The sequence below is a fragment of the Physeter macrocephalus genome, chromosome 19, assembly GCF_002837175.3.
Source record: "Physeter macrocephalus isolate SW-GA chromosome 19, ASM283717v5, whole genome shotgun sequence".
In the NCBI taxonomy this organism is placed as follows: domain Eukaryota; kingdom Metazoa; phylum Chordata; class Mammalia; order Artiodactyla; family Physeteridae; genus Physeter; species Physeter macrocephalus.
This window is the reverse complement of record NC_041232.1, coordinates 72,583,842-72,610,872: the sequence shown is the minus strand read 5'-3', so window position 1 is coordinate 72,610,872 and position 27,031 is coordinate 72,583,842. Positions and strand designations below refer to the sequence as shown.

Genomic DNA, 27,031 nt, shown 5'->3' with positions numbered 1-27,031 from the left:
AGCCGCTCCGCGGCATGTGGGATCTTCCCGGACCGGGGCACGAACCCGCGTCCCCTGCATCGGCAGGCGGACTCTCAACCACTGCGCCACCAGGGAAGCCCCGTGGCAGATCTTGAGCCGGAGAGTTTGCTGCCCATCCCCTAATAGTAATAGCCATCCCCCTGGGTCCTGCAGGAGATTTGCTGCCCCACGTCAGTGGCTTGAGGCTTTTGCCCCAAACGGTTGAAAGCAGGAAAGTTACACAGTAAGACTTGTTCAGAAATAATATTCATATAGAAGTGTGAAGAACCGGTGAGGGATGAACAAGACTGATGCGAGACAGGGGCTATAGCTTTGAGGCAAGCAAGAGTTGAAGCAAATAAAAGGAAGGGCTAACAAAGATTTTTATTTTAGTGCCTCAGTGTGTGAGGTGCTACACCAAATGGTGTGTATGTGTATCTAAAGTCTCATTTAATGCTCAGAGCTGCTCTGTAAGGTAGATTTTTACTAGCCCTGCTTTACAGATGAGGAACTAAGGTTCAGAGAGGTCAAGCAGCTCGTCCAAGATTTAGAGGCAGGTGCCCCTGCTGCTGGAACCTGGACAACTCACCACTCCCCAGCTGCCTTAACCACCGCCCTGCGGTGATGGCGGGATGCAGAGGAGCAGAGCGCTGTGAGACGTTAAAGAAGTGAAATGCACAGAACTGGTCACTGATTGGATAAGGAGCTTGTGGGAACAGGGAAATCTATAGGAAGACTCTCAAGTTTCTGGCTTGAGTGGATGGGGGACTGGAGGTCCGCGAAAAGAATAGGGAAGTCTGAGTCGCTTTGCTGTACACCTGAAACTAACACAACATTGTAAACCAACTGTATTTCAATAAACATTTTTAAGAAGAATAGGGAGGTCAATTTCTGGTCGTGTTAAGTTCAGACTGCCTATGGGACATCTCATTGGGGAGGTCAGAAGGCAGAGGTCAGAGTGGGAAGAGAAGTGGCTGAATGGGGCTCCTGGACTCTCTTGTCGGTCAGCCAGAGCCCTTGTCCTCCTCGCGGGCTGTGGACTAATGAGGTGTTCTTTGATTGCAGGCTCGCCAGGACCAAAGGGGAGCCCAGGCTTCCCGGGTATTCCAGGCCCCCCCGGGCAGCCCGGCCCGCGGGGCTCCATGGGACCCATGGGACCGTCTCCTGATCTGTCCCACATTAAGCAAGGCCGGAGGGGCCCTGTGGTCAGTATTTCATCAGAGCTCCCATCTGTAGTTGGGGAAGGCGTGTTCCTTCTCTTAAACTGGATCCCTTTGTCTTGTAGGGTCCACCAGGTGCCCCAGGAAGAGATGGTTCTAAGGTAAGTCTTCTGAGGGGTCCTTACAAGCCTTAGGTTTCTCAGTTTCCACCTGCTGTGCAGGCACCACGTAAAGCTCAAGCACAGTTTGTTGTCCCCGTTTTGCATGTGGCAAAGTTGAGACACAGATGTACTTTTTGTCCCCAAAGCTGGGAGGAAAATCTAAAAAGCCATTTTCTTAAAATACGGAAGAACCGTAATAACAAAAACGACCACCAAAACCGCTTCTAAGAAAAATTACCCCTATAAATGTTAAACAGGCCCCCTGGCTGTCATGGTAGTGTGGTTTTTCTCGTTAGCCAGTGTTACTTGTGGGGCTGCTTTGTGTGTGTTCCCATTTCTTTGTGGTGTTTAAGTCAAGAACAGGAGAAGTCCCATTCTGTGCAAGTGGGTGGTTCCACTCTGAGGGCTGCCTGCCACGTGCCTCATACAGAAGTCAGTGTGAGTTACTTTAGAGGCTTCTGAGTTATTCCACACACTGCCTGGAAATACCAGCTTTCCTCCTGTCAGATCTGGTTGGAAAATATATGGCCTCGGGGGAGATCAAAATGAGAGGCACTTGACTCAAAGCAGCTCGGTTCAAACCAGCCATCCCAAGTGGGCAGCTTCAAGCTTAACGTTTGTTTCCCGTAGGAAATATTTTCTGTTTTATGCAGGGAGATGGTAGTGGTGGGGGTCTAAGTAGAGACTGGGGTGGTGGCATCCGTGTTGTCCAGAAAGCTAACCCTGACCCTTCTGTTCTTAGGGGGAAAGAGGAGCAGCTGGCCCCAAAGGGTCTCCAGTAAGTAGCACCACCTGTCCCGCTTCCCCAGTGCAGTGTGCTCAGGGCTGCAGCTCTGATGAGCCTGTAAGTTGGTCTTACGGGCAACAGCCAGCCCCTTCCAGCTGTCGCTCAGCTTGCCCACAGAGAACTCCGTGGTTAGAAGAAGGATCACAGAAGCCTTTAGCAGCTGGTCGGGTTTTACTTTTGAAAATTCATTTCCTATTGTTGTTTCTTTTATCATAGCCAATCTTTACTTGGCATGTCTTCTCTTAAGATTCAAAACCCCAGTATGTCGTGAGTCTGTTTCCAGGTATGTCTTACAACATCTGAAGGAGCTAGAAAAGAAACCTACGGGGTTAAGTCATAACCCTGAACGTTTAAGAATTTAGCCACCACTAGAACCCTAGCAGGTTGGATGACCGTCCCCTCCAGAAAGCTCAGACATGCACAGCTGTTCAGGACCATTGAGACAAAATTAGCTGGATTGGATGTATAGTGTCTGGGAGATTAAAAATGAAAATTAGGGCTTCCCTGGTGGCGCAGTGGTTGAGAGTCCGCCTGCCGATGCAGGCGACACGGGTTCGTGGCCCGGTCCGGGAAGATCCCACATGCCGCGGAGCGGCTGGGCCCGTGAGCCATGGCCGCTGAGCCTGCGCGTCCGGCGGCTGCGCTCCGCAGCGGGAGAGGCCACAACAGTGAGAGGCCCGTGTACCGCAAAAAAAAAAAAAGGAAAAAAAAAAAAGAAAATTAATCGTATCCAAAAGCACAGATGATTCAAGCAACCCCATTGCTTGTGAAGAAGTCAGTGTCACTTCTGAAGAAAGACAAAGATCCTTGACCTTAGAGGTAGGAGGCCTGAGATGCCATCTCCACTCTTCCACCTGTTAGCTCTCTGATCACAGCCATGTCACTTAGCATCCGTCTCTGGGTGTCCCTCCCCTAATCTGCAATGCAGGTGGCATCTGAACTGCCACACCTCAGGTGATCATCCAGTGATGTCAGAATGCTCTCCGTACAGCACTGAGTGCTTTGCAGAGTTACGTAAGCTGCTGTCCTGCTGCTTGCTAAGGTGGTGGCTTCAAAGCAGGGGTTGCAGAGGCTGATAAAGATTGAAGCCCAGACACACATGTTCACACATTATTTTCCCATGTTCACACATTATTTTCCCATGTTCCACACAGCACTTCATAGAAAGTAAGGCTTAGTAAATAGTTTATAATGACAAAAGGTGTTCAGTCAGTAGAAGAATTAGGAAGCCTTCGTTTGGACCTTTCCTGGTCAATGAGGAATGGACGCCTTTAGCATATACTGAACTTCGTTTAAATTACAGTTATAGGGCTCCCCTGGTGGCGCAGTGGTTAAGAATCCGCCTGCCAATGCAGGGGACACGGGTTCGAGCCCTGGTCCAGGAAGATCCCACATGCCGCGGAGCAACTAGGCCCGTGCGCCACAACTACTGAGCCCACGTGCCGCAACTACTGAAGCCCAGGCGCCTAGAGCCCGTGCTCCGCAACAAGCCACTGCGATGCGAAGCCCGCTCACCGCAACGAAGAGTAGCCCCCGCTCGCCACAACTACAGAAAAGCCCGCGTGCAGCAACAAAGACCCAACACGGCCAAAAAATAAAAATAAACAAATAAATTTATAAAAAATAAAAATTGCAGTTATAGTCAACCATCCTTATAGACATCTTAATAATTTCATTTTTTTAAAGATAACATTTAAAAATGTGTTATGCCACATGCCCTGTACATGCATTAACTCATTAAACCCTCACTTATGAAACCCTACAGAGTTAGGACTGTTATTATCCCCATTTTATGGATGGGAAACAGAAACCCAAATCAATTAAGTCACTCGCCCAGGGCAACACGGCTAGTAAGTGGCAGAGCTGAGGTTCACACGCAACAGAACCCCAGCCTCTTAACCACTACTCTCTGCCTTCGTAAGTGTCTTCCAGGGTTCTTGGGAAAGTAACCTAGGAGGGTTATTCTCATATTCTGTCCTTTTACCGGATTTGATAGAGCCTAGAGCTACGAGAGGTCAGCGTGTCACCATAGCTCTTCCGGCAGCTGAAGGAATAGAAGGCAGCGTCCCCCAGGCTGTTGCAGCCATTATGTCTCGTCCCTTTGCGACACAGAGTTGACTTGCGTAGCTGCCAGCGAGCGGCAGGACAGCAGAGCCCGGGGCCCTCGGCAGGCGTCGCTCGGCCGCGGGCCGGGTGCGCGGTGCGCTAGCCTTGACGCGTCTCTCCCGCGCAGGGACCCCCTGGTTCTTTTGACTTCCTGCTGCTTATGCTGGCGGATATCCGCAACGACATCGCCGAGCTGCAGGACAGGGTGTTCGGGCACCGCACTCACTCCTCAGCGGAGGGGTTCCCGCTACCTCGGGAATTTTCCAGCTCTCCAGAGACCATGGACTTCGGCTCTGGAGATGACAACCCCAGAAGGACTGAGACAAGAGACTTGGAAACCCACAGAGACTTCTATCCTTAGCACACGCCCACATCGTCACGCCAAAGGAAGAGAAGTGTTCGCCTGCAGTGAAATCATCCAAAGAACAGAAAACACCACTGGACACCTAGAAAAGATACGTCCTTTTTTTCTTTTTTTTAAACTCTTTTCCTTTCTCCTCCGTACGTCTCTTCTTCCAAACACTATTTTCAGGCTAGACATGCTAAAGACAAGAGGGAGGAAGTGATTGATTTACGTGTTTCCCCTGGAGAATCTGCAGTGGAACTTTTCTTTGACTTCCTTATTTTCCAGGGAGTTCTGATTTCTGAATCAGGTACTCTCACAGTGTCTTAAAATTTGGCAGACTATCAAAAAGGGGGAAATGGCAAGGGGAGTTCTAAGAAAATGTGAGTTTGCTTATTAAAAATAATAGATATGTGTCCAAAATAGACTGTTATTCCTCAGTGTCAAAATTAAATCAAATTAAATGAATGAAATCAAATGAAATTAATTAAGTTAAATCAAAATTTTCAGTGAAAAGTGGGAGATGACAATGTATATTTATCTTGGTGGATAATTCTCTTTCCTCGTCAATCTAACAGCGTTAAAATATTCTGTCCTCTTAGCCAACCTTGTTTCCTAGTTGTGACTAAGGAAAGGAGAGAAAGAGTGGAGGTTAGAAAAGACGGAGAAAAACTACAGTCCCATATTGACTGTCCATAAGCTGATTAAGCTAAAGCAAATCAAAATTTTCAGTGAAAAGTGGGAGATGACAATGTATATTTATCTTGGTGGATAATTCTCTTTCCTCGTCAATCTAACAGCGTTAAAATATTCTGTCCTCTTAGCCAACCTTGTTTCCTAGTTGTGACTAAGGAAAGGAGAGAAAGAGTGGAGGTTAGAAAAGACGGAGAAAAACTACAGTCCCATATTGACTGTCCATAAGCTGCCACATACTAACACTCAAGATGTGACGGTTAAGGGTTCATACCACGCTTCTCTATATCTATCCTATTTGAAGAAGAAAATTACTGTAGCTGTAGGAATAAATTCCATTTTCAAGACAAAAAGTAAGTGAATGCAGTGCCCTGGTTCACATTAGAACAGCGGGCTCCCGGTTTGCCAGGACATCTTAAAGCGATCTGATCGAATGAGTGAGCTTGCTTAGTAAACCACAGATTATTTGTTAAAGAAAGGTAACGGCCCCTTAGGGAGAGGTGCCGAATCCCCTGGCTGTGACGGGGGGCCCGCCAGGTGCCAGGAGGCTGTGATGCAGGTTGAGTCGGTGTCCAGTGGTTCTCAGGCTGGAAGGCGGCTGCCTGCTCGGGTTGTCGGCCGTGGAGCCGAAGAACCCTGGGCAGGGGACCTGCTGCGTCACAGAGGCAGGTAAATTTGCTGTCTGCGGGAATCAGAAGCCCTTATCAGGGGCCAGCCAAGCTTGCCAGCGTGTTGAGACTAACACATAATTGAAAGATCTCTCGGATGAGGGAGGGGAAACACAACAGTTTTCCTCGTTTGCCACAAACTTCCTCCCCGTTTTGCCTTAATTTCCCATAAGTTAGTCCAAGTTCCAGTTCTTGCATGTCTTCTTGATTTCCCTTCCTCGGCAAACACAGGAAAGCAGCTGGAAAAGTATACTCCCAAAGCTCCTCTGGGGTCGGTGTTTGCTCTTACGCTTCCGGGTCCCAGAAGGACACACATTCTGGAAAAGGCTTCCTCTGGAACCACAGGAGCACGAGCGCTCAAGGGAGCAGCGGGAGTATCCGCTACTTTGTAATATTGTTGGGGGACCTCTTGGTTTTAATGGGCAGCTTGCAGGCTCCTTCAGGTTCACTTTGGCGTTTGACACCCGGAATGACGTTTCATCGACCTGTTCAGGGGACCTTTGCCCTTATATTGAGCTTCACAAAGGACCACTGTTAACAACTTTTCTTTGCTCGTGTTCCCATTTCGTACCCTGCAGTGTCCCCATGACTTTCTGGGCAGTTTGTGTTTAATTTTCTTTTTCCATCTCCTTTTAGCCTACATCATTTCACTCTCCTGGGAGAGCTTGTTTAAAGACAACCACCGTGGGTGTTTATAATGCCACTTTTCAATCTTTCTTCAGAACGATAGGAAGGGCTTGTGTTTGCACATCTCAAGTGACACCAGCCTGCCTTCTCTCGTCCCCATCCTGCTAGAAACACAGGCCTCCAGTCAGCCAGCCGGTGGCTGAGTTTTTCACCAGCACTTGACTCCGCCGTTTCTTACTCACGCGAGGTCCCCGGTGACCGTCCACCAAAGTGTTACAGCTGAAAGCAAACGCATCCTCAGTGCTCCTTTTCTAGGATCTTTCCCGCCCCCCTTCAGCCTCTCCAGAATCTAATCTTCACAGCAGAAGCCCTCGCCAGCCACGGGTTCGCAGAGATGACCTGAGCAGATGTTGATTCCCATCTGGTATATATATGCAACGTTTGCCTGCTTGTGGAACGCGCTATTTAAAGTGTGTGGATGGATGAATGCTAAAAAAAAAAAAAAAAAAAATCATGCACAGGCTCTATGAGAAATGATAGGGTTCATCTTTGATTTTTTTTTAAATGAAGAATTTAATTACCTTTTTAACAATGAACTGTACAGAGAAATAGAGTTTTCTTCTCTGCTGTCGAGTACTCATAAAATGCAACGAAATTGCATGTTTAGCCAGAGGCTAGGGTAATATATTAACAGAATGAATGGAAGGTGGTAATATCTGGGATTTGTGAGACGATTCTGGACAAGATTTTCTAACAAAACACACAGTAACCTGTATTTTATCATCTCAATCTGCTGGATCAGGTCAACTTATAAAATAATTATTTATCCTCAGATTTTCAAAACTTGGACTACTACCATAGGACCAAATATGTACGCTGTACGCCCAAATTCTATTTTTCAAAGATGAGACATAAGAAGGCATTGTTATTCCTAATGTGTCTTTCAGCTATGGGTGGAAAACCAAAGCTTCACTGTCTAAACAGGACTTCCGCTTAGAACCTAATGGAAAAGGCTTTTGGGGGGGAGGGGGCATAAAATTTGCGAGTTTTGGTAATCCACTTCGTGTGTCATGGGGAAGAAAGGTCTTTGTACACTCCTCGGTTCTTTCCCAGAAATGCTGACTTCAATTTTTTGCACCCTGATAACTAGAACTTAGAATAGGACTTCACAGATTGCTTCTGTTTCGGAAAGCAATGGGCATGAACCTCTCCTGTTCAAAATAGTGCAAGGAGGGGATACATTTTAGGTGAAGAAAATCCTCCTCCCTTTCCAATTCCACAGGGAGAAATTATAAGCTTTATGATGCCAGAGCCTATGGGGATACAAAGGGAATGCTGTCTCGTCTCTCCTTCTGTATTAATTCTAACACCTGCCACAGAATGAATCGGTCAACTGAAGTCATTTCTACCGTATAAACTCAGGCAAGTGTGTTCCTAGCCAAACAGGTAAATAACAAATGCACGTTGGCATGCAGGGGTCGGGGGTTTGTTACTCCACCAGGTACCAGGTGAAGGGCCCCCTGGTTCTGGCCGTGCTCCCTCTCCAGGGTTCATACTACTGTCGGCCTCGTGAGGCCGGCTGCCAGGCGTGCAGGGGGAGGGTATCCTTCGTGACTAGGCACCAGGCATCTCCTTGGGGTGATAGCAAATCCCTCCTCATACTTGGAGTGTCCCTCCCCCTCTCCCCACTCCAGCCTGTCACAGAGCAGCAGTATCGCCGTAACATCTTTCAGATAAGCTTTCCTGAAAAGGGAATTTATTTGCAGGAATCCAGGCTAAACAACGAGAAGAACGGAGCCATCTAAAGTTATTCATAATGAGTTCAGGAAATAGATGAAATTTGTCCTGGCACCATCAGCATGTATGTTTCACAGCAAATCAAAAAAATAATTTTCCATTTGAGGAAAAAACACAAACATGACCGTAACCGTTAACGCATAAAACCTCGGACTTCACGTGCTCCTGCAACAAATATTGCTGCTTCAGGGATATCAGAGAAAAAAGACCCTTTTACACATCCCCCAGGGACCTCAGCGTTCTTTATGAGATGCCCAAAGCAAGCACCCTGGGGAAGTCCATGTGTGTCGTGACTCTATTTTTATTTCCAGTGGCTAGTCATATACTTCAGTAGCTATGTTCATTATTTATAACAGGTCCATATAACAGTTGAGCTAGTATTCAATTATGGATGTGATGCTATGAAATGCCTTTGGTAAGATTATATATGCCTAATAACAAAGTTATTTTTCTGATGTGGTTGTATTGTGCTTTATCCTGATGCTGAGTCCTGCAGAAGTAGTCTGTTTATCAGATGGATACGAGGTGACGGAGAGAGATGTTTCCCTGAGGAGCCAGAATCTGCCTTCCGGGCAGGCCACCTCCTGGGGGAGTGTGGCCCCAGCGTTCGAGTCTGAGGGCCCAGCTTCCACGGAAGCTGAGTCTCAGAGGCCTACGTCCCCAGCTGGCGGGGGGGGATCCTCCGGGACCCCCGTGGTGGGGTTTTCAAACCAGAAACTCTGGGGATCACTGGAGATGCCTTAGACGGAGGCTTGTGAGGGTTCCACACCCGCCGCAATTCCCGCTGCACCGTGAACAACTCAGCCTTCAGTCGGATTTGGATTAGGATTCCACATAAGTCTTCCTTTGGAAGGGAAAAAAAAGTTGACTACCTAAAAAAAAAAAGAGGTTACAGTAGAGTTGGGGGAGAGAAGGAAAGCCCCATGAGTTGGTAGCTAAAGTTCCCTTATGTGAAGATTAAGAGGAGGGGAATTTTCATCAGTTGGGCCACGCGGGAGACGGAGCTATGTAACGAAAAGGGAGGGTACTTCTAAGAGATGTATGGCACTCTTCAGCAGGGTGACTTTAGCGTCCCCAAGTTAATCCGCGTTTACACATCTCACTTTCCTCTAGCAAACAGCTATCGAACGCTTGCTGTCAACTGCGCACCGCACTTTGCGCAGCGGACACAGGGGAGCAGAAAGTCATAATCCCCATCCTCCTGGGGGTTTTTGGCAAAACAGACACGATCCTTCCAGGCAAAATAAATTACGTACATGTGCAATTACAAACTGTGATCAGTGCTGCGAATGAAAAGTATTGCAGGAGCCAGTGCCAGCTCGTGCCAGTAGGAACCGCCCTTCAGTGCGGTGCCCTTCTTCCCAAAATCACACACACACACACACACACACACAGCACCCAATAGCACTCACGCCAGGGCCCCACGAGACCTCTAGCCCTGGCAGAGAAAAGCTTCACGAACCCTCTGGATGAAACAGCAGCCGATGGAAATCTACCAGACCCCTTCATATATGATATTTCCGGGCTTCCTAATCGAAACAGGAGCTTTACTGAACCAAAAGCTGGGTGGCTGCCTCTGGATGTCCCGTTTGTGCGGTTGGCTGGTAACCTCATGTGCTCCGGTCTCGATTCCCAGCACGGTTTGAGGCTTGTTTCCTCCCAACCAGGACGCTGAAGTTTTGAAAAAGCTGGCTCTGCTTTTGGACCACCCCCAGCTCCTGTGCAGACTCTCACCACCTGCTCACATCTAGATGCAAGGTTACCCGGTGGCCAAGTGGGAACTTGCACTCAGCTGCTGGGGGCCCCACACAAAAAAGGTGACTCAGTGGGGGGCTCTGGGGACAGCTGCAGGTGAGTTGCAGGGTTCTGGGGAACTGATAGAGATGTGAGGAAGAGGGGTGTGTCCATTTCCTGGGGCTGCTGCAGCGAAGTACCACAACTGGGGACTTGAACAACAGAAATATGTTTTCTTGCAGTTCTGGAAGCTGGAGGTCCAGTGGGTGACAGCAGGGCGGGTAACCTACTGGAGGCCCTGAGGGAAAGCCATCCCATGCCTCTCTCCGAGAGTTTCTGGTGGTTGCTGGCAATCCTGGATGCTACGTGCCTCTGACGTCACACGCCATTCTCCCTCCGTGTCTCTGTGTCCCTGTGCCTTCACATGGCATCCTCCTTTCCGTGTGTTCTGTGTCTCTGTTTTCTCTTACAAAGACACTACTTACTGGATGAGGACCTCCCCTAATCCATTATGACCTCATCTCAATTTAATTATATCTGCAAAGACCCTATTTCCACAAAGATCACATTGAGAGGTACTAGGCAGACATGAATGTTGGGAGGACACTCTTCAACCCAGTACGAGAAGAAGATGTTCTCCCTAGCCATTGACTCTTGTCACCTGGCTTATTTCCTTTAATAGCATTTTTTCCAGTCTGAAATTCTTACTGGCTCCCTTCATTCAAGACAAGTTTATTGAGGGCCAAGGATAGAGCAGTGATAGTACAAAGTCCCTGCTGTCATGGAGTTTGTCTCTTGGTCCAGGAAGACAAACAGATCTGTTTTAGGGTTCTCCAGAGAAACAGAACCAATAGGAAATATAGATGTGGGTGGATGGATGGATGGATATAGATGTATGTGTATGTATGTACACACACAGGAAGACTTAAGGAATTGGCTTATGTGATGGTAGAGGCTGTCAAGCCTTAAAACTGCAGGGTAGGCTAGCATCCTGGAGCCCCAGGGAAGAGCTGATGTTGCGGTTTGACTCCAAAGGCAGACTCCTGACAGAATTCCCTCTTCAGGGTCAGTGTTTTTCTGTTAAGGCCTTTGACTGATTGGATGAGGCCCACCCACATTACAGAGGGCAATCCGCTTTATGCAAAGTCTACTGATTTAAATGCTAATCTCATCTAAAAAAAAAAATGCCTTCACAGAAACATCTAGAATCAGGTGAGCCATGTGGAGATCCTGGGGGAGAATGATCCGCACAAGACCCCGAGGAGGACCTGCTTGGGGTGCTCAAAAAGTAGCAAGGGGTCAATGTGGCTGGAAAAGAATAAGCAAGGCGGGGGGAGGAGCGGTAGGAAATGCCTTGTAGAGGCAGCCAGAGCCCGAGTAGAGTCTTAGGACTTTGCATTTCCTTCTGGACCCGTGGAGGGTCTTTGAAGGGGCAAGGGTGGAAGCAGGGGAACCCACTGGGAGACTATTGAAGCAAGTGTCTTGTTTTCTGACTGTCTCCCTCTGTGAGAACCTGCTGCTTGTCTGGTGTCTGCTTCCTTGCTAGACTAGAAACTCAGGGGGCAGGAACTTTCTATTTCTCTCTGCTGTATTCCCAGCATCTGCCACTGTGCCCAGTATGCAACAACATTTTATAGCGTATTTGATAGAATTACGCATTTAGCCTTCCCCCAACCCTATAAGGTAGGTACTTTTATTACCCTTAATATATACTGAGAGGTAAAATAGCTTGCCCAGGGTCACACAGCTAAAACATTTGTAACAGAGCGGTATTTCAAAACACATTAATTCACCATCTGATTAATCCTGTAGGCTACATATAACTCAGCCACCCAGCCCACATTCTCCCCCGTCATTGGACTCAAACATGACTTCACAGAATGGGTTTCCGTGGTGCAGAAGACCAGGATCGCCATTTGCTTCCACCATGCAATTTCCTAATCTATAAAGAATTAACCTTTCTGACCTTCTGATATGAGGTGACTGGCAAGTGCACACAGACTATTAACATATATTCTCAAGGTAATGAAGAAAGAATTACAAAACAATTATAGTGACTATTAGGTAGTGTTGGATTTGGCCCAAAGGTAACTGGGGGTCCAGACTCAAAAAGAAATACAATAGATTAAATAACACATTATCGAACAGAAGGAAATATGCTATTTTTCAGGAAAGATTTTTTTTTTCTAGAAGGAATATATCAAATGAGTCTTTATCACTGACCAACATACAAAACCATTTCTTTATAAAGCTTCATGGTGAAAGTGAGGGAGCCTAAGAAAGCATGTTTTCGTTCAGCTGTCTCTTCAGAGGGGTTGATTTCATGCTGCAGGTGTATGTCTGATGGGTGAACTTAAGGAAAGGGTAAAGCTTAGACTGCCTTGAGGAGTAACCAACCAGATCATAAGGTCAGCAGCTTTCACGGGGCTTCCCTGGTGGCGCAGCGGTTAAGAATCCGCCTGCCAATGCAGGGGACACGGGTTCGAGCACCCAGTCCGGGAGGATCCCACATGCCGTGGAGCAACTGATCCCATGCGCCACAACTACTGAACCTGTGCTCTAGAGCCCACATGCCACAACTACTGAGGCTGCGCTCTAGACCCCGTGCTCTGCAACAAGAGAAGCCACTGCAATGAGAAGTCCGCGCACCGCAACGAAGAGTAGCCCCCGCTCGCCGCAACTAGAGAAAGCCTGCGCGCAGCAACAGACCCAACACAGCCAAAAATAAATTTTAAAAAATTAAAAAAAAAAAAAAAAAAGATCAGCAGCTTTCAAATGTTTTGACATTGACCCACAGGAAAAACACACATTTTACACACTGACCCAACACTTAACAATAATTGAAACAAATTTCACAAGATTTACCCCTAAAAAAAAAAAAGATCAGCAGCTTTCAAATGTTTTGACATTGACCCACAGGAAAAACACACATTTTACACACTGACCCAACACTTAACAATAATTGAAACAAATTTCACAAGATTTACCCCTACTACATATGATGCACTCATATGTTCTCTATATGATTGCATTTTTTTAAAAATCCTGGTCGCAAGCACTGAATTGATTTCATGACTTACTAACGAGTGGCAGCCCACAGTTTGAAAACCACTTGCTTAGACCACTTGCTTCTCAAACTTTATCGTGCATATGGATCAGCGGGGGGACTTTACAAAAGTGAAGATTCTGATCCAGTGGGTATGGCAAGGGTGGGGTCTGAGATTTGCATTCTAACAAGCTCCCAGGTGATGTCACCCCTGCAGCTCCGTGAACCACACTGTGAGTGGCAAAGACCCATCTGCAACACAGGAGTATCTGCTCTGAGCTTTAGATGGGAGCAGGAGAGAATCCGATTAATTTAGGACTCTGACAAAGAGCCAGGAATGCACATATGGCTATTATAGCTCAATAATGTAATCCCCTGTGCCTGCTATACTGTGTTAAAGAAAACATGGCTTCCTTGGGAAATGGCACATCCTAAGATACCGTCAAATAAAACTTACCTCGCGATTAACGTTTTATGAGGAATCGAGTTGAAAGCCAGCTGAAGGGAAAAGAAAATGTCTGGAGGGAGAATGGAGACCCTGGTGGGTTAACAGGAGGGTGGCAAGCACGAGCTTTGTGCAGGTTGCTGTTATCTGGGAGGCTGGTTCCCAGAGATGGGAGGACAGAAATGAAGTCCATGCAGCCGGTCGACTCAGCTGAGCTGGAGCCACCTCCTGTTCCCACGTGGTGTGGTGTCTCCACCAGCATCCCCAGGCAAATCAGGGCCTCCAGATTCTCGTCCGTTTCTGGCAAGGTGACAACTTACGTTTTGAATTCCAACTTCTTCAGTCTCTTTTCTGTGGCTTTTTATCCCCTTCTGTCTCTAACCTCACTGCCAACCGCACTGGGAGTGGAAGCTGGGTGGGGAAATGATTAAGCCAGAAGGAAAGTTGTATCTATGGAGTCATGTTTTGTTTTACAAATAGTTTTTATAATATATAAGGATGGAACTGTTTCCAAAGTCAAGCGTTGTTGTTGTATCTATGGAGTCATGTTTTGTTTTATAAATAGTTTTTACGATATATAAGGAACTGTTTCCAAAGTCAGGCTTCATTGGTTTGGTTTGATTTTTTAACTGTAACCCATGGGTGTTCTTGGCGCTCTCTGCTTTGTCTCCCCCAGCTCCCCCAGAAACACAGTAATTAACGTGGATCTGCCCCGAGTCAGCTCGGAGACAGTTGTTGACCTTCTTACCCCCAGAATTCTGGAGATAATGCACAGCATCTTGCTAGTCTGCCATCACGCCACGTAATTGAAAGACCACGTCACGTAGAATACGCCTCCCCTGTGCCAACAGGATCATTTATTCACAATTCAGTAAAAGCCTCAGCCCAAACCAGCAAAACCATCTATATGATTGTAGAGAGCCATATGCGGGTAGTTTGCCTTCTGACAAAAATCTGGAGAGGAGAAAGGTGCCACAAATTGAATTAGGCTCAGATTGTTCAGAAAGGAAATAGCAGCTGGAAAACATTTCAAACAGAGATCCCTTCGAAGAGCTTTCCAGGGATAGCCGCCAAGCACATTTTTCTTTCCAGGCTTATTCTATGCGCTGTTGGCTGCTGCCGTCCCTGCCACCAGCCAGATTGACACACGCTTTATATATAAATATTCACACCGTGTGGGATGAGAGCCTTTGGATTGACAGGATTTGATTTGGGTGTTCCAAATCAATGCAAGTGGCCCCAGGGAATTGGCTTTCTCAGCTATAGGGGCAGCCCTCTGCCAAGGATCAAATCCATGGTCGGTGTAAGAGCGCGCTTTCTCTGAGCAAGGCTCTGCTGCGTTATCAACACTCACTTTGTTGCACCTGGGTCTTCCTCTGCTTGGTTCTCTGATTACTGGACTTGGAGTTCCACTTGGTGGCCTGTCCGTGGTCAGATGGGACTGAAGGGCTGCAGCTAGTCTCCTTCCCGACACCCACTTTGCAGAGAGGTACATGGGCATCCCTCCCTCGGGCAGTTCAGTCTCACTCTTGCCTTTTACTTGAGTCCCAAAGTCTCTAGTGAGACCAGAGAATCTGGTTACTATTCTCAGGGGAGAGTTGCCCTGGGTTGCCTCAGGGCTAAGGGGTGAAGGTGGATCCTGGATGCATGGTGGGGACCTCAGAGGAGTGAAGGACCACCCTCTGGGGGAATGGGGAAGCTGCAACTGACAACCCCAAATACCAAGCCTCCCCACTCCCCCCCGCCCCTGTCCCCGCCCCCTGCCATGAGTCTGCCTCAAGTCTGAAATTCTCACCACTAACTTCCCTTCTTAGGGACCTTCCACTCAGGTTACCACTTTCAAGAGCTGGTTTATCCGTAAACCAGCAGGTACATGGAAAAGTTAGTTACCTGACTCTATATTAAGACCCAAACAGGAAACAATTTTGAGGGACTTTGTGATATATAATGAGGAGGGGAAAACAGAACTAATCTCAGAGCTGAACTCCAGTACGGCTAGTTCCAGGGAAAGAGGGAGGATTATAAGAGAACCCAAGACTGCAACCCGTGAGCTTTGTGATCTCAAACGCACCTCTCTTCCAGTTCAATGAATTTTCTCTCCACTTAAGCATCATTGTGAACTGGGAGGCTTCTGAGTCACTTCCATTGCTAGCTGGGTGACCCCCGTGTCACACTAGGGGAACAGGAAGGAATGAGTTCAGCCTCACTTGCCACAATTCGGATCAGGGCTGTATCCGGGTCAGAGTTGTGCCAGGGGCTTCTCCACCTCCCGCTCCTTGCTGTTTTGAAAGACCGGGTCCTTGCTTTCTCCCAGATGGAAGCTGAAGGCACTATTGGTAGGCAGTCATGCCAATCTGTTTCCTACCCTTCATCATAAACTTGTTGAGGACAGGAATTGACCATCTTCATAGCTTCCGGGGAACCTAGAACAGTATTGGATGCACACACATTTAGAGTTCAGAAAATGTTAGCAGGTAGCAACTAGGTGTTAAGGATACAGTCACGAGTGGCCCCCAATTACTTCCATGCATTCAACTATTCAACAAATAATGCATCGACTGCCCTCTGTGTGCCACGCACCGTGGTGACCACTGGATATATAATTGATATCAAGACCAGCTCTGGTCCCTGTCTTTATGGGGTGGTGTAGTCTAGTGAATGAAATCACCGGCCTGTGTGGCTACATACTGAGGCCCCATCAGGACATTGAATTAGTGGAGACAGGGTGTGGAGGAACCTCAGAACCAGACCCCTGTTCCCCTCCAAGACGCCGGGCCCACAGCCCTGGCCTCCACTGGAGTTGGGGAGGAGGGAAGAGCCAAGCTTTAAGTCAAGTTCAAGTTTAAAGTGTTTTAAATGAACAGGGCTTGGTCTTAAACCCTAAAGCTTATGAGAAAGTTAGAATTTGGTCAAGATTTTGTGAAAAGAGCCACAACCAAAAAAAGGGGGGGGGGGTTGGCGGAGGGGATCCAACAAAAGTTAAAAAACACTTTCTACCCCTCATAAATTTAGACTTTTCAACAAACCAGTTACACATGAGATGCATTTTTTTAATCAGTACTTTCAAGTTCACCTTATAGCTACTTCCTTTGGGTGCTACTTCAGGTATTGTAATTAGGCATGGAGATCACCTGTTTTTATCTTTTAATTATGCATGTGCCCCATCACCGTCCAAAGCAAGTGCCGGAGAAACTGTAGATCTGAAAAAGTAGACATGTTCCTTCATCTTCGTGAGATGCAGCATCCTATCGCCGTTAGCACCGTCCATCAGAACCCTGGGCTCTGCTGAAGAGAGATGTCTTTGCTTAACCATTCTGGTATTTCACAACTAACGTTGCCCAGGGGATGCATGTGAGGAAATCCAGACATAGGCAGGGATTTCTTTCGAATGCCAGGGGAAGTGAAAAATGGAAGATGAGCGTGGCAAACCCAATGTTGAGGTCATTAGGTTCCAAAACGGGAGGGGGAAACACATGCACGTGTGGATTTGCCTGCAAAGATTCTCAATTCTTGGACCTCGGGCCCATAGTTGAGATTATGCTGTTGGCGTCAGGGATGTCCAAATATCTCCGTAATTATTCTTGACCGAGTTGACTCACTTTGGGGGAAGGTGGATGGCGGGGTGGGAAAGAGAAAAGAATTATTTTCTGGCCAGGTTTATCCAATTCTCCTTTGTGAATTTGTGGAGGTCAGTCAGTGACACCATTAAAATATTTAATGTATGTTTCATGATTTTTGAAATCTTTTTTAAAAAATTTCTTAAAATATTATGATGTCTGTTATATGATAGCTGTGAATAATCCCATGGGGTGGAGAGACTATAGATAAAAGACGCTTGTCCATGGGTTGATAATTGTGAAAGCTGAGTGGTGGGTACATAGGTGTTCATTATAATATTCCCTCTACTTTTGTATGTTTGAAAATAAAAAATGTCTGTAATAAAACGTCTTTCAAAATTGCGTGAAGATTTAATAGCTTAAAAAAAATCATTTGCTGGTTATCCAATGGAAGCATTATCTAGCCTAAGGCAGAGATGACAGTCCAGTGCCCACCTGAGCTGCAGGTACCTGCCACTTGAGGGGAAGCTCTGAGCCTCCTTTCTAGAAGGGTCCCCACTTTACGGAATTGGCTCTGTCCTGGAGAAATCAGAGCCATACACTTGGCGTGAAAAGAAATCCCATCTATCTGTGTTTTATTCTTTGTTTTTCTTCCTTACATAATGAGCCCAATATCTGTGGAAGAAGCGGAGTTGTACACCCTTCACTGCCACTTCTGGGCAATGTTTTTCCTCTAAAAATTTCCAGTGGACTCATCTATTTATTTGGGGATTTGTCAGTCATTTCTTGACCATCCCCATGGCCAGAAGCAAAAACTCTAGGACTAGGTTTGGTCCCTAATGAAAAGAGTTTTTCAAGGCCTCAATAAGCTCAAAAGTCTTTACAGGGAATTTGCTTCAGGCTTCTTTCCACACCACCAGGCCCCACAAATTTGTCCCAGCTTCTCTCCACTACCTTTGGCCCCGGACAAAAGGGACATGGGTAGAGTGGGACTCTGGGTCTCATGGGAAAAGATTCCAAAGGTTTTCCTTTTTTTTCCTGTCTAATTGGTCAATTTAGTAAATTCTAATTCTAAATGAATCGGAAACTTTGATTTTCTGTAAACAAGTGCAGCACCTGCCATGGTGGACTCTGCTGTTGATGGTTACCCAGCAATTCTTCCTCTTTCTCATAACAAAATCTGTCTTTCCTTTGGAGAACCCATTGATATGGCTGGGGTATGGCTGACCCCACTTTCACCACAGAGGTGGACACACATATGATCCCTGCTACCGGGCAGTGCCTAGAACGCTGTAGGGGAATAGTGATTAATTGGATGGATGGATGAGACTTTCGGTTGTTAGTGATTGATTCATTAGTAAATATGTTTCCCAGCAGTTCTCAAACCTTTTTTCATCTCAGCACCATGTAATATTTTTAAATACTACTGAGGACCCCAAAGAGCTACCATTTATGGCAGCAAGTTATCTTCTCTGCCATATGGAGAAAGCCCACCTGAGAATGAAGCCAACGTAGAGGAATGCAGAGCCGAGAGAGAGAGAGAGAAAAAAACCCAAACAACATGAAGACCTGGAAAATGCCCAAAGAAAGACCTACCCCAGCATTTTTCAGTTAAGTGAGCCAGTAATTTCCCTTGCTGCCTGAACTACTTTACACTGTATTTCTCTTGGAGCTGTTGGTTGCTGCAGGATGACTTAGGCTGAGTAGTCCTGATTTCTTGATGTGCACGTTCCCCCAGGTCTGAGTGATCATTAAACAATGGGCCCACGTGGTCGTGACGACAGTTCAGCAGTACCTAGAACCTCTCACATGAGCGAACTGCCATCAGAAATTTGAGAGATTTGTGAGACATAATATTTATGAGACCTAATGGTCCAGGGAAGTGGCTTTAGTCGTGGTTAGTATATACCCCGGCAGCATTTTAAGGATGGACAGCCTCGGGGACAGAGTGATGATGCTAGTCTACGTGAAAGTCCACAAGGCCTCAACGTGAAGAGTTGTTTGGGGACTTAAAGCACAAAGATGGGAGCTTTTGAGCAGATCTGCCCCAATTTCCTAGAATACACTTGATGGTGTTTGGAACCCATGCCAAATTCATGATCACATCTATGACCCAGCAGAGACTGCTTTGCTTCCATGCTGACAGAAAGAACCACAACAGTGTGCCCTTTTCCAGAGCTTCAGAAAGTGACTCTCGCAGCCTCAGAGAAGTCGCCGAAGTGAGTTGCGTGGAATAATGTAAAGAATGAATAAGCCAATTTTGAACTTCCTCACCACCCCAAAAGACCCATGTGATTCCTTGTGGTTGGCAAATCTAATTTGAAGTGAGAAAGACAGAGAGGTAAGTCTGTCAGCAGAACTGGCCCCAAAAAACTCAGGTAAGAGACCCTGGGATATACCTGGGAAGCCAGAAGTGACATAGGTGTGACGTACAGCCCTTAAAATTGGACCTGTGAGGCAGAGACTGCTAATTGTCCTTCACCTTCTCCCTTAGTAATAAGACTCCTGGCTTTTAGCTGGGGCTTGTGACCATCCAAAATCAAGACTACCTTTCCCAGCCTCCCTGGCAGCTAGAGATGTCATGTGACAAGGTACCAGTCAACGAATATAAGCAAACTTTTATGTTTAACTTCCAGAAGGTGTCCTTGAAGGAAGGAGACAGTCCCTTTCCCTCCTTCCTGCGGGCTGGGATTTAGAGGTAATGTTGAGGAGTTGAGCAGCCATTGTACACCGTGAACTGGACCATGAAGGAGGGTAAAGCAGGAAGAAAATTGAGCCAAGGTCCCTGAAGATCATGGAGCCATTACACTAACCCTTGGCGGCCCACCTAGGGCCTTATGTGCAAGGGAAACGTGAACTGGACCATGAAGGAGGGTAAAGCAGGAAGAAAATGGAGCCAAGGTCCCTGAAGATCATGGAGCCATTACACTAACCCTTGGCGGCCCACCTCGGGCCTTATGTGCAAGGGAAACGTGAACTGCCATCTCTTTTAACCACTGGAATTACTGATATTTGTTCGTTTTTCGTAATGTGCAGTCAAACGATCTGATATGATAAAAAACCCTCAACAGACAAATTCTCTGCCAGTGAAAATTAGCAAAACCTCAAACCCAATTAGAAGACCCTCCAAAACGGAAATGTGAACTGCCATCTCTTTTAACCACTGGAATTACTGATATTTGTTCGTTTTCGTAATCTGCAGTCAAACGATCTGATATGATAAAAAACCCTCAACAGACAAATTCTCTGCCAGTGAAAATTAGCAAAACCTCAAACCCAATTAGAAGACCCTCCAAAACTCTTCCTCAGGTCAGAGATGGACAACAGTCATCCAGCATCTCACCTTTTGCCCCAGGATTAGCGAGATGGATTCTGAAAAGGGGTCTGGAGCTATCATACTTTCTCTGGCTGTGGCATTGAGCAGCTTTGAGTGACTGCTTGCTCTCATACTTGCTTTTCTTCCCATTCAAAGGCTCTAATCTTAGAAGGGAGGTAGTTAAAATTCTACAACTTACGTGTTTGCACGCTTGCTCTTTGGGAATCTGCTTTCCCCAGTCCCAGCGTTTGTAAGAGACTCCAGTACTTGTCAGCACCTACAGGGGCAGCTGAGAGGGACTGAATATGCACCTAGTAAGAGAAGGAAAGTAGGAAAGGGAGATATTAGCCCAGTGGCTGTCAAACTTGAGTGGGAATCAGAATCAGCTGGAGGGCTTGTTAAAACAGATTGCTTCACCCCACACCCAGAGCTTGTGATTCAGTAGGTCTGGGGTAGGACCAGAATATTTGCATTTCTAACAAGTTCTATGAGTCACGTTTTCAGAAGCCCTGCTGTCGACTAAAGATAGAAATAATACATGGGTGTCTCCTTTCCATATCAGTCTTCTCTTTGCCTAGAGGAAGTGTAACCAGACCAAAATAATTAACTTTACCCCAAAGCAGAAGTGAAGAAGAGAGAGCTGAATGAAAAGAGAAAGAATCCTTCAGAATGCATCCCATTTTTAAAAGCAGTGAGAGTGGGAGGAAAATGGTCCTTTCAAGGAAGCTCTGCAGAGGCCTGTCCCCAGAGACAAAGGCAGTCCTGGTGAAGGCGAGGCAGTGGGGCTGGGAGGGAGGGTTTGGGGAAAGAAGCTAAGGTTTAGCTGTGCTACTGTGAAAAAGGTGGGTGGGAAAGAACAAATCAATTTTTTTTTTTAAAAGAACAGAGTTATTGTGAAACTATGTCCTGGGAGGAGCAAACACAAATCTACTCTCGAATATATACCACTTGGAAAATTAGCACATGCATCAAGGCTTTATAAGCACCAAACTACTTAAGTAAAGTTTATTGTTGTAGTCAGAACTGATGTGTGGGTACATATAGTCTTCATTCTGTAGCCCTGCAATTTGCTGGTGGGATAAAAAGTTATTGGAGGTTGGGCACTTCCCAGGTGGTGCAGTGGTTAAGAATCCGCCTGCCCAACGCAGGGGACAGGAGTTCGAGCCCTGGTCCAGGAAGATCCCACATGCGACGGAGCAGCTAAGCCCATGCGCCACAACTACTGAGCCTGCACTCTAGAGCCCATAAGCCACAATTACTGAGCCCACGTGCCACAACTACTGAGCCCGCTCATCTAGAGCCCCTGCTCCACAACAAGAGAAGCCACCGCAATGAGAAGCCCACACACCGCAATGAAGAGTAGCCCCCGCTCGCCGCAACCAGAGAAAGCCCGCGTGCAGCAACGAAGACCCAACGCAGCCAAAATGAATGAATGAATTAATTAATTTTTAAAAAGTTATTGGAGGGTGACTTCGAACTTTTTAAAAATGTGTCAGAGCAAAGAGGACTAATTTGGATAGTTCCAAATGTATATCAGCATCTTACCAGTTCAGGCAGGAGGGACAGCACTGCTAAATATTTTCTTTTTCTAAACATAGAATTCCTGCCAGGATTACATTTTGTTTAGTTTTCATGTCTTTCCTATCTTGTGCCATTTTAGGATGAGGAGTATTTGGGAGATATATTCAAAAATGTTGATTACGTTAAACCAATCATTTGAAATTTTTACTTCTTTCCAAGGGGAAGTCATGTAGAACTTCTGCATTCATCTTCCACCAAAAGGAGTTCCCATTTCCAGGAATATTTTGGAGTAGATATTCTGACAAAACACTCCTTTTGTGAACCTTAACATGACGGATAAAAATGTTAAAACATAAAAAAAAAAAAGTAAAAAAAAAAAAAAATGTTAAAAGAACCTTAACATGACGACGGATAAAGTTAAAAAAAAAAAAAAAAAAAATAAAAAAAAAAAAAAAAAATTTTAAAACATGTTTTTAAATGCCTGGTTGACCTGGTGGGAAACTAAGAGAATTATTTGGAGGTCAAAAATGACAGATCCAGAGAGGCAAGTAGGAATATGGGTTGGCATTTACCCCTGGGTATCTGCTAGTCCCTGGTCACCTGGAAAGTCCATTTTAATGGGCCATGCACATGTGCACTGGAAGCAAAGACTGGAGCAAAAGAGGGGAGTTATGGTTTTGTGACACCCCCCCCCCCGCCCAAATTCATATATTGCAGTCCTAACCCCTAGTACACCAGAATGTAAACTTTTCTGGGAATAGGGTCATTGCAGATGTAATTAGTAAAGTTTTTCTTTTTTTTGCCTGTTAAATATTTTATTTATTATGTGTTTAAATGCTGAAAGCTTTCTGTTCTTTTTTGTGTGCATTTTTTTTTTAATTTATTTTTTTATTGAAGTATAGTTGATTTACAATGTTGTGTAGGTAAGTTTTAAGATGAGGTCATTAGGGTGAGCCCTACTGCAATATGACTAGTGTCCTTATAAAAAGGAGAAACTTGGACATAGCCATGCACGCAAGGGAGAACACCATATGAAGATGAAGGCAGAGATCGGGTTGATGTCCCTACAAGCCAAGCAAAACCAAAGATTGCCAGCAAACCACTGGAAGTTAGGGTAGAGGCATGGAACAGATTCTCCATCACAGCCCTCAGAAGGAACCAACCCTGGGATGCCTTGACTTCAGACTTTTAGACTCCAGAATTGTGAGAGAATGAATTTCTGCCATTTAAGCCACCCAGTCTGTGGTAGTTTTTATGGCAGCTCTAGCAAACTAATACCAGGGGGTGAAGGTGGGAGAGGGCGATTGGATTGGATGTCCCCCAAACCTAGACACACACAGTGTGACATTCTCAGTAAGTGAGTGAGGGGGCAGAAGACACCCACAGGGGAACCAGTCAAGATGTAGGCATCACAAGCCTGACTTCAAACTACTCCTGTGATGTGAAATACTCTGAGATGAAAATTTTGTTTAAAATGACCTCAGGTGGATAGTGTTCCCAGGCACCTGGCAGAAGCAAACACAAATCCCTCCAGATTGAACATACTTTCAACTCAGATCTCAAAGAAAAATCCCATGGGTAACTTTCCAAGAAACATGAACCCCTGGTCAAAAATCATTGAATGCACACAAGGGAACAAGAGTGAGGGTTGATGGAAACAATGCAGTGCTAAAAGAGAGCCACGAAGAACACAGATATGGAAACTTTGGATGCAAAATATGATTTTAGAAAAAAGGCATTGAAACTATGAAGAGGAACATGAAACTATCAAAATTGATCAGGGAGAATTGGGAAAGAGCCCCAAAAGTTCTATAAATGAAAAGTATAATTATTTTAAAAATAAAATGAATGGTTTAAACCACAGTTAAGATACAGGAGAATTGATGAACTGGAAGAGAGATCTGAAGAAATTATGCAGAATGCAGACAAAGACAAAGATATGAAAAATGTGAAGAAAGAGACACATGGGGCAACATGACTAAAACACAACTAATCTGAATTCTAGATGGAAGTATTAGAAAGAAAGTGAGGAGGCAATAGTTGAAGAGAAAATGGCTGAGAAATTTTCCTGAATTGTTGTTTTGGTGGTTTTTTTTGTTTGTTTGTTTTTGCGGAACGCGGGCCTCTCTCTGTTGTGGCCTCTCCCATTGCGGAGCACAGGCTCCGGACGCACAGGCTCAGCAGCCATGGGTCACGGGCCCAGCCGCTCTGCGGCATGTGGGATCTTCCCGGACTGGGGCACGAACCCGTGTCCCCTGCATCGGCAGGCAGACTCTCAACCACTGCGCCACCAGGGAAGCCCTCCTGAATTGTTGAAAGACAGCATTTCTCAGATTCAGGAAGCCAAACAAAATGCAATTAAATGGAAAACCCACCCATATATACACCATAGTAAAACTGAAGAAAACCAGGAGATCCAACGATACAAATAAAGGAAAGACTAGAGAAAACTCTCATTATTTGCAGATTATATACTCTATTTTTAAAAACCCAAGAGATCACAACAAACAAGACTAACTAGAGGTTTCAGTGAAGTGAGCAGATACAAGATCAAAATACAGGCATCAGTGGCTTTGCTGTGTGCCAGCCATAAACAATTAGAACATTATTTTTAAAAGGTTCGGTTCACCATAGAAACAAACACTGTAAAGGATCCAGGAATAAATCTAAGAAGAAACGTGTATGATCTTTTCATAGAAACTATAAAACTTTCCCAACAAACATTTAAAAACAAACTGGACAGGGACTTCCCTGTCAGTCCAGTGGTTAAGACTCTGCGCTTCCAATGCAGAGGGTGCAGGTTCAATCCCTGGTCAGGGAACTAAGATCCTACATGCTACACCAAAAACCAAACAAAAAAAACTGGACAAATGGCAATAAAAACCATGTTCTTGGCTAGGAAGGCCCAATATTATAAGGTTTTCTATTTCCCAAAATTAATATAGAATTTCAAAACAATCCCAAACAACCTTCCAACAGGATTTTCTTTGAACATGACAAGCTCATCCCAAAATTTCTAAAGAAAAGTAAAACCACAAAATTAGCCATGCCAATTTTGAAAACAAAACAAAAAAGAAAGATTTACCTATCAAATATTACAACATACTATAAAGCCACCATAATTAAAAGGGCATAGAATTTTTTTATACCAATACCAATTTTTTTATACCAATACCAATAGGTGAATAAATAGAAAAATCAATCAAGGATAGACTAAGTATCAGAAATGGATTTATGTATATATATCGAAATTTAGTACATAATAAAATTGGCACTTCAAATAGTTGGATAGATCATTAATAAATGCTGTCAAAATATAGGCTTTCCATTTGAAAAAACTAAGTTTAGGCCTTACTTCACACAACTAGCACAAGTTAAATCCAATTAGATTAAATATAAATAGAAAAATTCATAAGCTTTAAAAGAAAATCAGTATAAGAACTTATATTAATGACCTTACCGTATGTGAGTACTACATCAGAATGTAGTACTTTTATTTAAATGAAAGAATTCCTATATAACAACAAGAAAGAAGAAAAACACTTTTATAGAAAGGAAGTCATAATGGGCAATTCAGGACAGTATGATTGATAAACATGAGAACCTCAGACTCACTAAAAATCTAAGAAATGCGAATGTTTTTCAAAATTGAAATAATCTCTAGGGACTTCCCTGGCAGTCCAGTGGTTAAGACTCCACGCTTCCACGGCAGGGGGCCTGGGTTCAATCCCTGGTCAGGGAACTAAGATCCCACATCAGCATGCTGCTTGGTGCAGCCAAAAATAAAAATAAAAAATTGAGATAATCTCACCCAAAAGAATGCCAAAGTTTAAAAATGATAATAACAAGAGTTGGCAAAGATAATGAGAAAGGCAGATGCTGCTGGTAAGTATATACATTTTGGAAGGGCATTTTGGCTCTGTCTATTAATACTTTTAAAGTACACACCCTACTACCTGGCAATCTGGTGTCCTAATATCTACCCTCAAGAACCTTACACATGTGCACTAAGAGGTATGCACAAGGAATATCAAAGCAGCATTGTTGGGCTTCCCTGGTGGCACAGTGGTTGAGAATCTGCCTGCTAATGCAGGGGACACGGGTTCGAGCCCTGGTCTGGGAAGATCCCACATGCCACGGAGCAACTAGACCCATGAGCCACAACTACTGAGCCTGCGCGTCTGGACAAATAAATTAAATAAAATAAAAGTAACTGTACCATTTTTTTTAAAAAAAAGGAATCTTTAAAAAAAAAAAAAAAAAAAGGAGCATTGTTTAAAATAGAAAAAAACCCAAAACCTGAAAACATACCAAGTATCCATTAATGGGGGGGGAAATGTGTAAACTGTGATATATCCATTCCATAGAATACTTTTTCTAAAAAAGACGCTGATCTTTATGCTCTGACATGAAAAGAGCTCTAAATCATATTGTTAAGTTGAGTAACTGTACCATTTTTAAAAAAAAAAAAGGAATCTTTAAAAAAAAAAAAAAGGAGCATTGTTTAAAATAGAAAAGAACCCAAAACCTGAAAACATACCAAGTATCCATTAATGGGGGGGAAATGTGTAAACTGTGATATATCCATTCCATGGAATACTTTTTCTAAAAAAGATGCTGATCTTTATGCTCTGACATGAAAAGAGCTCTAAATCATATTGTTAAGTTGGGGTGGAGGGAGAGAAAGCAATTTGAAGATCTTGTGCTGTTTATATAAAGATACACATAATACAACTATGTACTTTCAAGATAAGAAAGCAAATACATAGAAAAAGGTCTCGAGAGCTGAACCAAGATGGCGGAGTAGAAGGACGTGCTCCTGCTCCCTCTTGTGAGAACACCAGAATCACAACTAGGTGCAGGACAATCATCAACAGGAAGACACTGGAACTCAACAAAAAAGATACCCCACATCCAAAGACAAAGGAGAAGCCACAGTGAGACGGTAGGAGGGGCACAATCACAGCAAAATCAAATTCCATAACTGCTGGGTGGGTGACTCACAGACTGAAGAACACTTATACCACAGAAGTCCACCCACTGGAGTGAAGGTTCTGAGCCCCACGTCAG

The 27,031-nt window shown here is 45.0% G+C and overlaps 1 protein-coding gene and 1 long non-coding RNA gene across 7 annotated transcripts in view; one reads left to right on the top strand and one right to left on the bottom strand.

Moving 5' to 3' along the window:
* Positions 1-9,671, top strand: part of CCBE1 (collagen and calcium binding EGF domains 1) — a 261,105-nt gene extending 251,434 nt beyond the window's left edge. For 2 of the 6 annotated variants that reach the window (XM_007129694.4, XM_007129697.4), the window contains 4 exons: positions 1,066-1,205; positions 1,286-1,321; positions 2,064-2,099; positions 4,342-5,201. In XM_007129694.4, the coding sequence (XP_007129756.1) occupies positions 1,066-1,205; positions 1,286-1,321; positions 2,064-2,099; positions 4,342-4,575 (446 nt within the window). In that variant the 3' untranslated portion in view covers positions 4,576-5,201. Of the gene's footprint in view, positions 1-1,065; positions 1,206-1,285; positions 1,322-2,063; positions 2,100-3,411; positions 5,202-7,827 lie in introns of those variants that run through there. The other 4 variants (XM_007129693.3, XM_007129692.4, XM_007129695.4 and 1 more) reach the window with 4 other exon arrangements.
* A 3,357-nt stretch (positions 9,672-13,028) lies between these two features.
* LOC102977636 (uncharacterized) overlaps positions 13,029-27,031 on the bottom strand; it is a 57,425-nt gene continuing 43,422 nt past the window's right edge. Inside the window, exons 3-6 of the long non-coding RNA XR_449383.4 lie at positions 20,640-20,751; positions 16,699-16,852; positions 15,639-15,990; positions 13,029-14,521 (exon numbers count right to left, since the gene is read on the bottom strand). This is a non-coding gene — a long non-coding RNA (uncharacterized lncRNA). The remainder of the gene's footprint in view (positions 14,522-15,638; positions 15,991-16,698; positions 16,853-20,639; positions 20,752-27,031) is intronic.